The following is a 15,037-nucleotide window of genomic DNA, read 5'->3' on the forward strand; positions in this document are numbered from 1 at the left end:
TCTGCATGCATCCATTAATTCATTAAATGCAACATATAATTCATCAAAAGTAAAATTAAAATGTGTTTTAGGTCTTACCTCTTCTCCATTTGCCATAAGGCAGATATTTGCCTCTTCCTGTGATTTTTCTTCTGGTGATGAATTTTCACTTTCGCTTAAGGTTATGAGGAGTGCCTTTTTCTTCATTTTCCCAAGCTTCTTTACGAGTGGGCAATCAGCTCTGAAGTGTCCTGATTTGTTACATTCATAGCACTTGACTGCCTCTCTTTCCTTTTCTTTACCTTTCTCTCAGTCGAAGGCATGAGGGGTGAACTTCTTTTTGTAGGGAGGCCTCCTTTTGCTCATGAATTTTCTGAACTTCTTTACAAGTAGGGCTTCTTCCTCATCTTCCTCATTTTCATTCTCACTACTGCTGCTGTAAGTATTTTCTTTAGAAGTGGATTTAAGTGCAATTACCTTTCTTCTTTGGCTCTCATCCTCGGTATGTTCCTTCATAGTCAGCTCGTGAGTCATCAGGGATCCAAGAAGTTCTTCAATTGGAAGCGTGTTAAGATCCTTGGCTTCTTGGATTGCTGTTATTTTAGCTTCCCATGTTCGAGGTAAAGAACGTAACACTTTCCTGACAAGTTCACTGTTAGTATATGATTTGCCAAGACATTTCAGCCCATTAATGATATCAGTGAATCTTGTAAACATGCAAGTAATGGTTTTAGTAGATTCCATTTTGAAGAGTTCATATTTATGTACTAATATGTTTACTTTAGACTCTTTTACTTGATTAGTTCCCTCATAGGTAACATCAAGTCTATCCCATATTTCTTTAGCTGAAGCACAAGAGGAGATCCTATTGAGTTCATTAGGATCTAAGGCACAATATAAGACATTTATTGCCTTAGCATTCCGTTGGGCTTTTCTCCTATCATGATCATCCCAATCTTTTTCAGGCTTAGGAATAGAGATGTTATCTATAGTGTGTGTAGGGATATGTGGTCCTTTTTCAATGATGCTCCATACATCATAATCTTGTGCTTGAATGAAGATTCTCATTCTGGCCTTCTAATAGATGTAATTTGTACCATTGAATAATGGGGGCCTATTGCCTGACTGTCCGTCAGCAAGGATATAACCAAATTGAGTTGTCATGGTCTTTTACTCTAGTTATGATTGGAACAACAATCACTAAGAGAGCACCTGCTCTGATACCACTTGTTGCCCAATAGACAACCCAAGAGGGGGGGTGAATTGGGTTATGAATAATAACTTTAGTTTCTTTTCGAAATATCAAATGAGATTATGAAAGCTTTCTTGATTTTAATCTAAGAGATAAATCTTAACTATAAAGAAAGCAATAGTAACGTGATACTCAAGGAACCACAACACAAACACAATAAGTTTTATAGTGGTTCAGAGCCAACCCTCCACTCCCCAAATCCTTTTGGAAATTTTACTATAATCTTCCTGATTACAGTCAGTTGTTTTACAAGCTCACAACTTAACTTGTTATTTTCATGAGATCACAACGAACTCGGTCGGTTTTCATAGGATCACCGACTACAACCAAACTAATTATTTTACCCGAGATTACAATCTAACCCAGTTGGTTTTCCTTGGTTCACCAACCACAACCTATCTTGCTGGTTTTACATTGGTTCACCAACCAATCTTGTTCCCCTTAATTCAATCCCCTGATTGAATCAAGTGTACTAACAAAACATAAAAGTTATATAGTTACAGCACAATAAAAGCAATATTAAAGAGAAGAAGCTTTCAAACAGATTTTATGTTGAAGTAGGATGTGGCTTCTTCTTTTCTGGATCCTCTCTTGACTATGCTGGTGGTTGAGGATTTGTTAACCGAGCCTTGAATGAGAGGAGTACTCCTAAAATTGATGTTGGGGCAATTACTCCTCTTTTAACTTTGAGAAAGGCTTCAATCCTTTTTGGTGGATATAGACTTGAATGCTCTTCAATGGATCCTTTGTTCTTGTCTCCTTTCTCCTTTTAAACACTTTTCATAGGCCTCCTTTTTGAAAACTAGCCGTTACAAAAGGTGAAAGAGCCGTTCTAACTCAATCGTACAACCTGACAATATGATCGTTGATATTGGAGTTGACTCGCACGACTTGGAGACGGCTCGACTATAACTGGAGTCGACTCATGTTCTTCAGGTGATGACTCCCCCACTTTATCTTTTAAAAGTACTTACCCGACTATCCTCCAGGAGTCGGCTCGTGACATTCCAAAGTCGACTCACCAAAGACGGGAGACGGCTCACGTCTTTCAAGTGTCGGCTCAATCTCAGAGTGCTAGAAACTAATCGTTCTGTCTTTTCTTGTTGGAGTCGACTCGCCAAAAATTGGAGACGGCTCGCGATCTTTAAGTATCGACTCGATCTTAGTGTGCCAGAAACTAATCTTTCTGCCTTTTCTTATTGGAGTCGACTCGTGTCATTTGGAGTCGGCTCGCCAAAAGTTAGAGGCGGCTCGCGATCTTTATGTGTCGACTCGATATCAGTTACGTAGAAAAACAGATCTTCTATCTTTTTGTTGGAGTCGGCTCGGTATCAGTTAGGTTGAAATTGAAAAATAGATCTTATGTCTTTTTGTTGGAGTCGACTCGGTAATAGTCGGAGTCGGCTCGGTATCAGTTAGGTTAAAAAATAAGTCTTCTGTCTTTTCTCTGGGGTCGACTCAATTTCAGGTGGAGTCGACTCGCACTCTGAACTTGATAATTCTGCTTTCAGCCAATCTATCCGGAGTCGACTTGCCCAACCTGGGTGTCGACTCGAGGTCGTGCCAGATACAATCTTTTGTGTCAAAGTCGACTCGTGAAATCTTAAAGTCGACTCGAGTTCAGGGCAAGATAAAAATGGTTCCAAACATTATAATAATTGATCTTTCTAATCCTGAACCACTTTTCTAAGTCATTCTTATGTATATAGCAGTATATTTCCTGAAACACTCACTTGAATTCATTAGTATAATATAAAATATACTCAAGTGTTTTGGGCTCAAAATCAAATAAGGAAACAACAATCACTCAACAATTTGAAAAGAGAACAGAAACATAAAGCATTGAGGTTGAAACCATTAGGTTATAAAGCATTTACTTTTGATGAGTCAGATTTATCAAAATAATCTCTAAAACTTAGATGTTCAACTGCTTCTGCTTACCAACAACTATAAATGCACTGCAAAAAAACAAAATAATAATGTTAAAAACATGAATCTTCAGAAATTCTTATCAAATTTAAGCAATAACAGTTAGAAAGTCTGTGATCTTCAAATAGACATCATTAGCGATACTTGCTTCTGCAGTTAGATCCTCAAATATGTGAATCCCACCTTGTGTTGAAGTATACAAAATTACAAATGAACAAAAGGCAACAGTGAACTTATCAAGAAGGAAACATATCAAGACAGTGAACTAAGAGGATCAAAGCTTTAAGCATAAAACTTACTATTATTTTCCCAAAAAAATGACACTCTCATTCTAAGAAAGCTACAGTATTTTGTATAACATGACGGCATGCATCTTGGGGTTTTACCAGCATTCAAAAAGAAAGAGAAGAAGAGAGGAAAGATCAAAGGAAGAAAGAAGAAAAGATGGATCTTTCTTACCTCGGTAGAGCAGAGGATCCGACCTCTTTATGAGCTCTTCCGTTCAACCTTGGTTCCCAGGACCCGTCGAGCCGCCGCGGTCGCCGTCGACGGGGAGGCCGAAGTTGTCGCATGGGGGAGGAGAGGGCAGAGGCGGAGGTCCGGAGGAGAGGGCTCGGGAGGCGAAGAATCCGGAGGAGAGGAGAGGGGAGAGACTTGAGAGAGACTGAGGGAGGGAATAGAGCTCGGGTGGCGCACAAACTCTAACCCTAAGTCCCTAACTAAGGAGAAGTTGCGGACGGTGGAGTGTGGTCCTCGAGCTACCGTGGTCGCCGTCGACGGGGAGGCCGAAGTTGTCGGCACGGAGGAGGAGAGGGTGGAGGCGGAGGTCCGGAGGAGAGGGCTCGGGAGGCGAAGAATCTGGAGGAGAGGAGAGGGGAGAGACTCGAGAGAGACTGAGGGAGGGAATAGTCGAATAGAGCTCGGGCAGCGCAGCACAAACCCTAACCCTAAGTCCCTAACTAAGGAGAAGACGGGAAGTCACGGACTGTGGAGTGCGGACACGCTGAAATTGGGCTGAGGCGGGGAGTTGGGCCTGCCCTAAGCTTTGTGGGTTGTGGCCCTTGTCTATCAGCCCAATAGTTAAACAGGTTAAACGGGTTATACGGATCAGACATCTAAAATCCGTATCCAATCCAATTAATAAACAGGTTAAACGGGTCAACCTGTTTACGACCCAAACCTGTTTAGGCCAAACCCAAACCTGTTTATGGCGGGTCGGGTCATATTTTGCCACCCCTACCCACAGCCCACAGGCAACTGGCTAAGCCCTCAACAACAACAGCAGCAGCAAGCCAACAACAACAAATACCTATAGGGAACTTGGCCCTCAACATATTAAAAAAATAAATTCCAACCCATACTATTTGCTAAGTGGAGAAGCTCTCATTAACAGAGCATTTCATACCCCACATCAAAGCCATTCAGTTTTCTCCGCGGCAAGCCCCATCAAGATTCAAACCCCACATCAAAGCCCCATCAAACTCGAATAAAAATGGGGAAATGACGCTTCAACAACCACATTCCCTAAATTCCAGATCGACTGAAATCCCCAAACTTTATGAGAAATGAATCGAAACAAAAACCCATCCAAAGGCAAAGAGGTGACGGTAGAGGAGCAAAAAGGAGAACCAAATTGCCATCGCGATGGAGGCCGTCGCGATGAGGAGAAGTGAGAAAAGAAGAGGGAACTCACCGAGTCATTAATCCAGCGAGCTAAAATAAAGGCGCCGAGGAGGAGGACGATGAGAAAGAAGAGAAGCACCGCGCCGCCAGTCGAGCTTCCCGCCAACGAGCTCTTCTGACTCTTCTTAAACTATCGGAAAATTGTCGCCCCTGCCGGAAAGGGAGGGGAGAGCGAAAGCTAGGGCAGCCAGAGAAGGAGGTGGGGACTAGGGAAGAAGGAGCTAGGGCAGCGCCGCAGCAAGTCGGGGACTCAAGGGAGGATGGAGGAGGATGGTTGGAGAGGAGGGGTAGCGGGTAGGAGAGGAGGGTGTTGGGCTAACTGTCGAATGCAGGGTTTGGGATTGATCTCAACCATCGGATTCCGAACTAATTTGGTCTTGTTAAGTCACGAACTTTGTTTAGGCTCGTGAGCTGCTCGAGCTCGGGCTCGAGTTTAAACGGGCCTCATTTTGGGCTCGGGCTCCGGCTCGTTTGACTAACAAGCCGAGCCCGAGCCGAGCCTGAGCAGCTCGGCTCGTTAATAGGCCTAACCTCAAAATAGTCTTAGATAAAAGACAAAGAGTTGTAAAAATCAGCATATTAGTGAGTCGACCCATGAGGAACACGAGTCGACTCTAGTCAAACAAGAGTCGACTCCAAAAGCAAATAAGTCGACACTTAAATAGCCATAGATAAAAGACACAGAGTTGAAAAAATCAACATATTGGTGAGTCGACCCATAAGGAACACGAGCTGACTCCAGTCAGATAAGAGTCAACCCTAGAAGCAAATGAGTAAACTCCTGAATAACCATAGATGAAAGATAGAAAGCAACAAAATTCAGTTTGTTGGAGAGTCAACCTATAAAGATAATGAGTTAACCCTTGTTAATGGACGAGTTAACCCCTAGACCAGAAGAATTGACCCTTCAATGGTTATAAATGAAAGACAGAGCGTAGCAAAAACGACAAGTAATTCGAGTCGACCTCTGAAGATCATGAGTTGACTCTTAAAAGCATGAGTCGACCCCTATAAATGATGAGTCGACCCGTCTGCACCTGACAACAGTAATGACTAGTTTTTCTATAAATTAAAATAGCTATTTTTGTTTCACAATGGTTCTTTCGATATGTCTAATAGCCAGAAGTAGTTCCCAACCATTCCTTAGTGGTATAAATGCATGGGAATGCCAAAAGAAACAAAAAAGTGAACGTGAAGAAAATAAATGAGAAAAAAATGAATAACTAAAGAAAAGAAAAGGAGTTCAATAGGAAGAACATTCAAGTGCATTCATTAAGAATTGAAAGATCACATCCTCGATTACTGAGAGTTGGTGAAGAGCATTCAAGTCTAATCAAGAGCAACCAACTAATTTAGTGCTCCATTTATTTTTGTGTACTTAAATTTTAGGAGTTGTGATTTGTTTACTTTATATATGTCTTATATTTGCTGAGATTAGTTTCAGGATTTGAAACTTGGAAAAAGGTCCATCCAAACTTTGAATTAGATTGTATTGAGTTTGGAAAAAGGCTCAGGTATGCTTTTCATTGATTACTAGTAAAAATCAACTAGGTTGATTGTGAGCCCGGTCAAAACAATTGGATTGTAATTTTGAAGAGATCATAGTAAAAATTTTTGAGAATGGTGTCTTGGAGAGTGGATGTAGGTGCAGAGTTGGCATCAAACCACTATAAATTTGCTATGTTTATGGTGCATGACTTGTGTGGTTAGATCTTGTACATATTTATTTTTGTTAGTTGCTCGTTGCAACTCACACACATTCAGCAAGTTTTATTTTGTTGAATTTTACTTCAAGTTTTGTGAAAAGGCCAATTTACCGCCTCTTGGGCTGCATAGCTGGGCAACAGATAGGATATGATATAGTGAGTGCTATGATTAAAGTACTACTAAACTACGAGTGATGAATTTAATTTAAAGAAAAAATAAAGATAAATTTCATTTATGAGTTGAAGGGTTGGAAAGTTTTCTCCTCAACATTATAATCTGATATTTATAAGTGGCTCCTCATAACTGGTAAGATAAGTTCCACTACTCATCTTGGACTCTGTTCTACTAAAGCATCGTCATATGCTGATAACTTTTGTTTTTCATAGATCTACGCCATATTCATTTGGCCTATACTCTTGGTGTTTAGGTCTGTTCTTCTCTTAGCATATCTGTTTTAAGATCACAATCAATTTAGATATGTTGTAAACAATACCTCCAATATTCCATCAGTCGATGGTTTGGAGAATGATGGAATGTAGTTGGTATCACATCTATCGATGATTTGGTAGTGGTAAGACTTAAACTCGAGCATAAGGTTGAAACTAAAGAGAATCTAGTAAAGATAAAATCTATTATCTTGTTTGCCTCCAAGTCCGTAGATCTGGCATGCCAAGATTTAGCTAAATCTTCTAAATTACACTAATTCTTATGAGTTACATCAATAAATCTATCAATCAGCTACAATCATACACACCACATTAATATCGCGAACGAGGGAACGGCGTGGAGTGCCACGGTAGAGGATAAACCAGGGAGAACGGGTCATCTTGGCCCTCATGCTTTTTTGACTTGGATACGGGGTTCCTTCTCATTCCATCTCATCGAATAGGCGCACGTGGTGATATTAACAGCAGCGCTGGCAGGCGTCTGTGGCGTCTGCACTCGCCACGTTGTCATTAGTACCGCATGATTGCGGGATCCAATGGAAGGGATGCCCCGCACCCGGCCGGGACACCCGCGGTCCACCCCCTTCCATCGAATTATGTCACGAGTTCAAGGTGGGCCTGGTCGTTGGACTCACATAACCCTCGAGCACTAGTTTAGTCGAATACCGCCGCCCCTCCCGTTGCCTTGACAGAGATGATGCCCCTGCTGCTCCGTCGCTTTCGCACCTCTCTCTGTCCTTCCTTTCCTCGGGTGCGTAAAGCAGTATTTGCCGTCCATCCATCCTCCCCATTCATCCTATTTACTGCTTCTTTAATTTATACTACCTGGGCGTGTGTATTCACACGTTGTTCTTGATCGTTAATCTTTCCTTCACCTCTCCGGTCATCAATTCTTTTTTTATCTCTTTCTCAACACACCTGCGGTCATGGCGTTGATGGTGCCGGCGCTGATGCAGTTGGTGTTGCTCTTCCTCGTCTCCAGCGGCCGCAGAGCCTCCTCTGCTTCTTCTTTCTTCGATGAGGACATCCTTCTTGGAAGCGCCTTCAGGGATGCCTCCGGTTTGATTTCACAGAGGAGGGAACGCAACGGCAGCAGCGGCAGCAAAAGTTCGTGGGGGGAGGGTGGATGGAAGGAGGAGATTTTGTGGCTGGCGAGGAGGCCAGAGACGGTGGAGTGGTTGAAGCGGCTGCGGAGGAGGATCCACGAGAACCCGGAGCTGGCGTACGAGGAGGTTGAGACGGGCAAGCTGATTCGGGAACAGCTGGATGGCATGGGGGTGGAATACTGTTTCCCGGTGGCGCTGACCGGGCTCGTTGCCACCATCGGCACCGGAGGCCCTCCCTTTGTTGCTATCAGGGCTGATATGGATGCGCTCCCCATTCAGGTAGCCCTCTTTCTTTTCTCCCTTCAATTTTGGCTCCCTATTATTCTGAGTTGATAGAAGAAAAAATAAATGCCTTTGTATCAAAAAAAAAAAAGAAGAAGCCTCGTAGTGATTATATGGACTTGCATCGCTTGGCTAGTACTTGGAAAGTCACTGGGAATCCTAGTGTTTAACCCAAAATTTTTACATATGGATACATGGCAAATAATTATTGAGCTTTTATTATAAAGGCCGAGGATCGGAAATTTGGGTTAAGACAGGTTGCCCTGACCGTGTGAACAGACAACTGAAGACTAGCATGCGCAGCGAAGCAATTCCCAAAACTGATCGTAGCTTAGGCTGCAATTTGGGCTTTGACAGTTTATCAAGGCATTTGTCTGCAGTCAATTTCTTGCAATTACTGAATTAAAAAAGGAAGCGAAGCTAGGATCAAGGGGATCTCCAACTTTTCCAACTACCAAGAAACTTTTTTTCAGAGAGCTTTTATCGAGTGAATCTTCCATGAATATCTTGTATCTTGAGTCTTCAGTGTGATTGCCATTCCACCTGAAGAATCTCCTGTCTTCTGCTCAATTATCCTTTTGTAATCGATGTTATTGGTTTGTGTCACTTAAGTTGTTACTTCTCTTTGTGCTTTCTACCCTTGAGTTATTCGCATTCTATTAGAAATTGTGAAGTCCACTTACTGAGGAAAGTTCAAACTTTGTCTCCTGATAGATCGAAACCATTGATTGATTGGATCGATCTGGCATGCCAGCGACCCAATTGGCCATATTTTAGTTTCCCAGGAAATATGTTTTTGGCATACTCGGTGAGAGCTAGTGGGATAGAATACCTAAAAAAAATTTTAAGGCAGTAAGTGATGGTGAAACTTCCATAGAATGATCTTATTACCAAAAAGGTGTAAGGAAATCTGGACAAGGTTTCTATCTCATGCAGATTGTGCGAAGGCGTGCTTCAAGGTTGAAGATGAATGTACAAATCAGCCAATGGGGTTTGTAGCTTTTGCATTTTGTGAGAATTAGATGTTTACACTGTATATTACCAACATGTTGTTCTCTATTATTTTGTAGCTTGTTTTCTGCTGATTAACTTATTCTGGGTCTCTGTAGCCAATTTCTCTAGAGAAGTCTTTTACATCAGTGATGACCAAAAAACCAATTATTGAGTGAAAATGGTGTTCATTTTTTCTTTCTTTTTCATTCTTTTTTATTTTTATAAATTTTCCATTTCAGGAAGCTGTTGAGTGGAAACACAAAAGTAAGGTTCCTGGTAAAATGCATGCTTGTGGACATGATGCGCATGTCGCAATGCTTCTTGGTGCAGCCAAGATATTAAAGATCCGTGAACATCATCTAAAGGTTTTTACCTGTTCCTTGCTAGAATTTATTGGATACAGATACCTATATTTCTTACTTCAGCAATTCTTTTGTTGTTTTCACTCTGGTTAAATATCTTCCGAGATCCTGAAATCCTATATACAACTCTACCTAGTAGGATAATATTCATGAGGACTTGTGGTCCAACATAAGTCTCTCTCTCTTTGTGTGTGTGCGTGCGCACGTGTGCGCCTATGTCTGTGTGTGTGCGCACGTGTGCTTGTGTGTGTACGTGTGTGCCTATGTGTGTGTGTGTGTGTGTGTCTGTGTTTACTTCTCTTCACTCAGGTGAAATATCCTCTAGGAAACTGGAAATGCTAGACACACGTTACCTTGTAGGATATATTCATGACAACTTGCAATTTTAAATAACTCTCTCTTTCTCTCTCTATGTGCATGTATGTCTTTTTTGTGCACATGTGTGTGCACATCAATAGAATATGGATCGAGTAAGGATAGAAGGTCGATACAAATATAAATTCTAGAGCTTCATAACAAGGAAATAAGGAGATGCCATTTATGAGCTTGAACTCAATAAAAAATCTCATGGCATCTTTGTTTCCAAGGAAGACCTGTTATTTTGACCTGAATGTCCTGCTTTGAACATTAACTATACCATTAATATATTCCATAACAGTATAGATGATACCATTGGTTAATTTTAAGACATATTGCATATCATTATTTCTAAGGTACTTATGTTTGACAACTACAACTTCCTGGTTGAGTTTACAAGATTCGTTGGCAAGAAATCCTGTAATTTTGGAGATCTATACATAGTACAATGAGGATGTATATGCTGCATGCACAAAATTGATTTGTGAGTTTCCCTTATCTTTTGGTTCTAGATGGTGTAAGCCCAAGTTTGGCATACTACCAAGAATAATTACATTACTTGGAGAATAATTTTGGTCAAAGAATGTGTAATTGAACACGTTCATATAGAAGAAAAGATAATATAGTTAAATTTCAGAAGAATGGGAGTGAGAAGAGAGAGAGAGAGAGAGAGAGAGAGAGAGAGAGAGAGTCTGTTATCATTCAACTGATGAACACTCAGTGGTTTTATTTCCATTTTCCAATGTCTTCATCCGGGTTGCATGTATTGTTCACTGATAATGCTGTTGATCATCAATAAATCTAAGTTACTTTTACCCCTTTAATGGGCCTTTCCTTGTTGCTTCATTGCTAATTACTTTAACTATGTTAAACATATTTAATTAGCACAGGGTAGAGAAGAAACAGGTGGATATAATACTAGAGCCCTTAATTTCTATGATTTTGATATGATAGTTCTTTGCCATGGAGATGACCATGCAGTTGTCCTCTTTGTGAAGCTCATTCCCTGTGAAATGTGCTGTCTGTTTCAGCAATGCATTGTCATGTCATCCTTCAGTACTGATACATGACTCTTTGATCTATACTAAAACCTAAGACAAGCTCAAAATTATCTTGTTATCATGATTTTTACAAGCTGGATCTAGATTATTTTATATCATCCTTAAGATGATAATATAATCTTAAAATGGCAGAAGGCTCTTTGTAACACATTTCAGCAAAAAAGTTTCATTAGAAAATAAAAAATCCAAGTTGATACAGTTTGCATTGAGACGTTCTGAATATATGTTTTGATCCATGTTGTAAAAATTTAATTGTCCATGGTCATGCAATAAATTTATGTCTCTCAATTGGATATGACATGAAAGGCTTTATATGACCTGGAGTGGTTGCCATGCTCTAGAAGACTGTAGATTCATATTGATGCAAAATGGTAATGGACTGAATGCACTTCCATTTGTAGTATGCACTTACTTATTTACCCTGATCCTAAATAGACTGGTTTGATCAAAATTTGTGTTTATAACTGTCAAGAGATATCCTCCGTAACATGTTATCTGTTCATTCATGAGACTAAGGCTTTAGGTGCATTTGTATAAGCTATATGGTTGTCTACATTAACTACTGATGTAAGTCACAGAAACTTGGTTTAAAATAAGCATACAAACTAATAACAGAATAGCTGTTAGATGAAAAATAAAAAGGAAATAAAAGCACAGAACAAGACATTGAAACTTGAAAGAACATTTGACTCTAATTGAATGAATCAGATATTCAGCTTAAAATTACCATGCTAGGGTCAACTTGGGAACTAGACAGGACTCAACCTTTAATCCATCAAGGTTTCGATTAAGTATTGTCATGTAATTATGTTTTAAAATCCAATAGCCATCTGGATATAGAACAAATTGATGACATTTAACTGGGTGTCTGGTTAGTTTGATCTCAACTGATCAATCACCTCACTGGATTTCAAAGCTTCAGAAAAGTGATATTAAACTATAGGAAAGTGCACAGAGTTATTTGAAATTGTAACTGAATGATTAGCTATGACTAGGTTATCAGTACACCAATCTAGAGTCTTACGTACTGATTTGTGCTGGTTTGTACTGGTTGTACTTATTTGGATTGGTACTCGGGACACCCTTTGTACTGCTTTGTGCTAAGAATTTTCACCCTGATAAAATGTTTTTGTTCATTCATGAGTTTATCAAATGAACTTTTGCTTTCACTTCATGCAGTCAACCCTCACTATCTCCCTCTCTCAAATAGATGACATTCATAATAGGTGTAATAAAAAGTGGTGTATATAACTGTCAACATATAGTTTTGTTTGTTCATTCATGAGATAAAACCTCTAGGTTCACTTGTGGGTGTGTGGAGAAGAGAAGGTTAAAAATCTAGTTCCCTTTCAGATTTATGATATTTTTGGACATTTATTTAGGTAACTTTAGATGTTGGTTTCAGAGTCTTACTTTAAGTTGGATTGGTCTACAAACGTCCTACTTTAGGCACATTCAGTTAGATAAGTTATAAAGTCTTTAGGATTTGACTTTTGGCTCTTTTTGGTGCTCTGCTATATGGGACAATGTGGGATTCTGAGTTTTACATTTTAGCAAAAAAATTTTGTTGTCTGTCCATATTAGGAATGAACTTAATTTTCAAGCATCCTAATTGACCTGTAAAATTCATGTAAAAAATTTATAGAAGGGCTCTATGGCTGCCTATTAGAAGATGATACTTGAATCATTTGAACGAATGAAAGGTTTTTGTTGGCAAGGTTTGGCACTTCCTTTCCTGTCTCCTCCATTTCCATCCCTCTGCTCTCATCTATTCCATTCTCTTTATCCTATTATCTTCCTTTTTTGAATTGCTGATTTATTGCAGTTAACTTTTTTTCTTCCAAGTTTCTCTTATAGGTGAACATCAAACCTCTTTTGATTACCATAGAACCTGCGGGGTTCATTGGCTGCTCATATATTTTGGAAACTTAGTACTTTTGTACTATTTTCTGATTGTCTTATTTTCTAAAACAGGACAACCTTATTCAGAGCATACGAAACCTTAGTTTTGCCTGAATTTGAGGTCCACCTATGCACAATCAGGCTATTCCAATGTCTTCTTGCATGAGTTTGAAAAATTATCTAAATTGTCCAAACATATAATACAATCAATAAGTGTACTAAATTTTAAATTTTTTCTATATCCTTCATTGCTACATATGGAGCTGTGTTAATTACTGATCTTATTCTCAGAACTCAGCTTGGTTACAAGGATAATTATGAGTCCATATGAAAATAAATAGGATAAGAACATAAAGAAATAACAAACATAATGGCAATATGTGAGTATAGTTGTGTAAATTGGATCCATAAATAATAATGTCACGCCCCGAGCCCGAGGCGCGGCAGACGCCGCACGCCCGCACGGCGGGCCGCACAGGCGTGCAAGGCAGCAGATCATATCAAAGCAGATACAGATGTTCAAAACTGGCATAATTATTTAAATTGTTCAAAAGCAGTCTTACAAAATTTCAAAATAGCATATGCTTACAAAAGTCAAATACTTTAATCAATCTAACTAAAGGACTAATAACTGAAGGAATCGTCGGAAAATCTAACGCACTCCCCAATCCCGTGCGATCAAGCCTCTGGATCTGAAAAATAGAGAAAATAAAATAATGAGCTACACTAGCCCAGTAAGCAACAAAATACCCCAAAGTGGGGTCAGAGCATATCAGATCAAATACAGGATAATAAAATAAATCATAAATAACATTGTTTTACTATTTTCAAAACTTATTATCATTTTTCCAAAAACTCTGATACCAGAATCTCAACATAATAGGCTACGGCCACGTAACCCAGTGGCATGGGTTGCACAAGGTGCCAAACACCACTATTATTAAGCACCGGTGGTACGGTGTCCAAATACCACTATTCTAATCACCGGTGGTACGGTGTCGAAACCGGTTCCTCACAGATTACAAGTCGACAGGTCCAACGTATAATCCCCATTGGCGGGGCCAGAACAGAACAGAACAGATCATAGCCATGCTGAGAATGCATATATATGTAAAAATATATTTCAGAAATTGTCCAATTATATTTCATGGATTTCAGAGCATATAACATGATTTTCAAATAAAATTTAACATGTCTGACCCATTTTACTGAATGCAAAACATATATCAAAACATAATCAGTTTATTAAATAATTTAGAAATCACACTTGAAGTATTAAGTTACTTACCTCTTCTCGCTTGATTCCTACTTCAGGTAGACGGATCAGGTTCACCTGTTAAAGTTTAATTAATTTTTTGTTAATTTCAGACTAAGCAAAATTCAAAAATAATACTATTGGACATGGTCCAACAGAGCCCAAAGTTGGCCCATAATGGGCATGGCCTGATAGGGCCCATATCGGACTCGGCCCAATGGGCCCGCATAGACTCGGCTAAATAGGGCCCCCATGGTTGGCTTCTAATTGGTTCATTTATGCAATAAAATTTATTGCAGGGACTAATATTTAATTACAGGGTAATGTTCTATAATAAGACTTGAGTGAGAGGACTAAATAACTATTGTTGGGGACCTTTATGTAATAAGTCTTTCCTATAGGGATCAAATACAAATTACTGAAGATCTTATTTCTGAAATAGCATACTGCCAAGGGCTTAACTGCAAATAATCTGTTTACTGGTCTAATGGGTTTGGGTTTCGGGTCCCGGGTTTCGGGTTCGGGTTCGGATTTCAGTTCAGGTTCAGGTTCGGGTTCGGGTTCTCGGGTTTGATCTGGGTTTCAGGTTCGGATTTTTTTTTCTTAAACCGGGCCCATGTTGGGCCCACAGTGAACCGGGCCCAAATCGGGCCCACTGTGAACAGGGCCCATGTTTGGCCCTGTTCGGCCCGTAGGGTCGTCTTCCTCCCCCAATCCCCCCCA

General features: G+C 39.9%; 1 protein-coding gene across 2 annotated transcripts in view; it reads left to right on the forward strand.

Moving 5' to 3' along the window:
* The first annotated feature begins 7,654 nt into the window (after positions 1-7,654).
* The window catches only part of LOC103698139 (IAA-amino acid hydrolase ILR1-like 6), a 37,567-nt gene continuing 30,184 nt past the window's right edge, over positions 7,655-15,037 (forward strand). The window contains exons 1-3 of one of the 2 annotated variants that reach the window (XM_039116102.1): positions 7,655-7,747; positions 7,953-8,381; positions 9,617-9,742. In XM_039116102.1, the coding sequence (XP_038972030.1) occupies positions 7,691-7,747; positions 7,953-8,381; positions 9,617-9,742 (612 nt within the window). In that variant the 5' untranslated portion in view covers positions 7,655-7,690. The other variant, XM_039116103.1, reaches the window with a different exon arrangement.

Source organism: Phoenix dactylifera, unplaced genomic scaffold (genome assembly GCF_009389715.1).
Source record: "Phoenix dactylifera cultivar Barhee BC4 unplaced genomic scaffold, palm_55x_up_171113_PBpolish2nd_filt_p 000051F, whole genome shotgun sequence".
In the NCBI taxonomy this organism is placed as follows: Eukaryota; Viridiplantae; Streptophyta; class Magnoliopsida; order Arecales; family Arecaceae; genus Phoenix; species Phoenix dactylifera.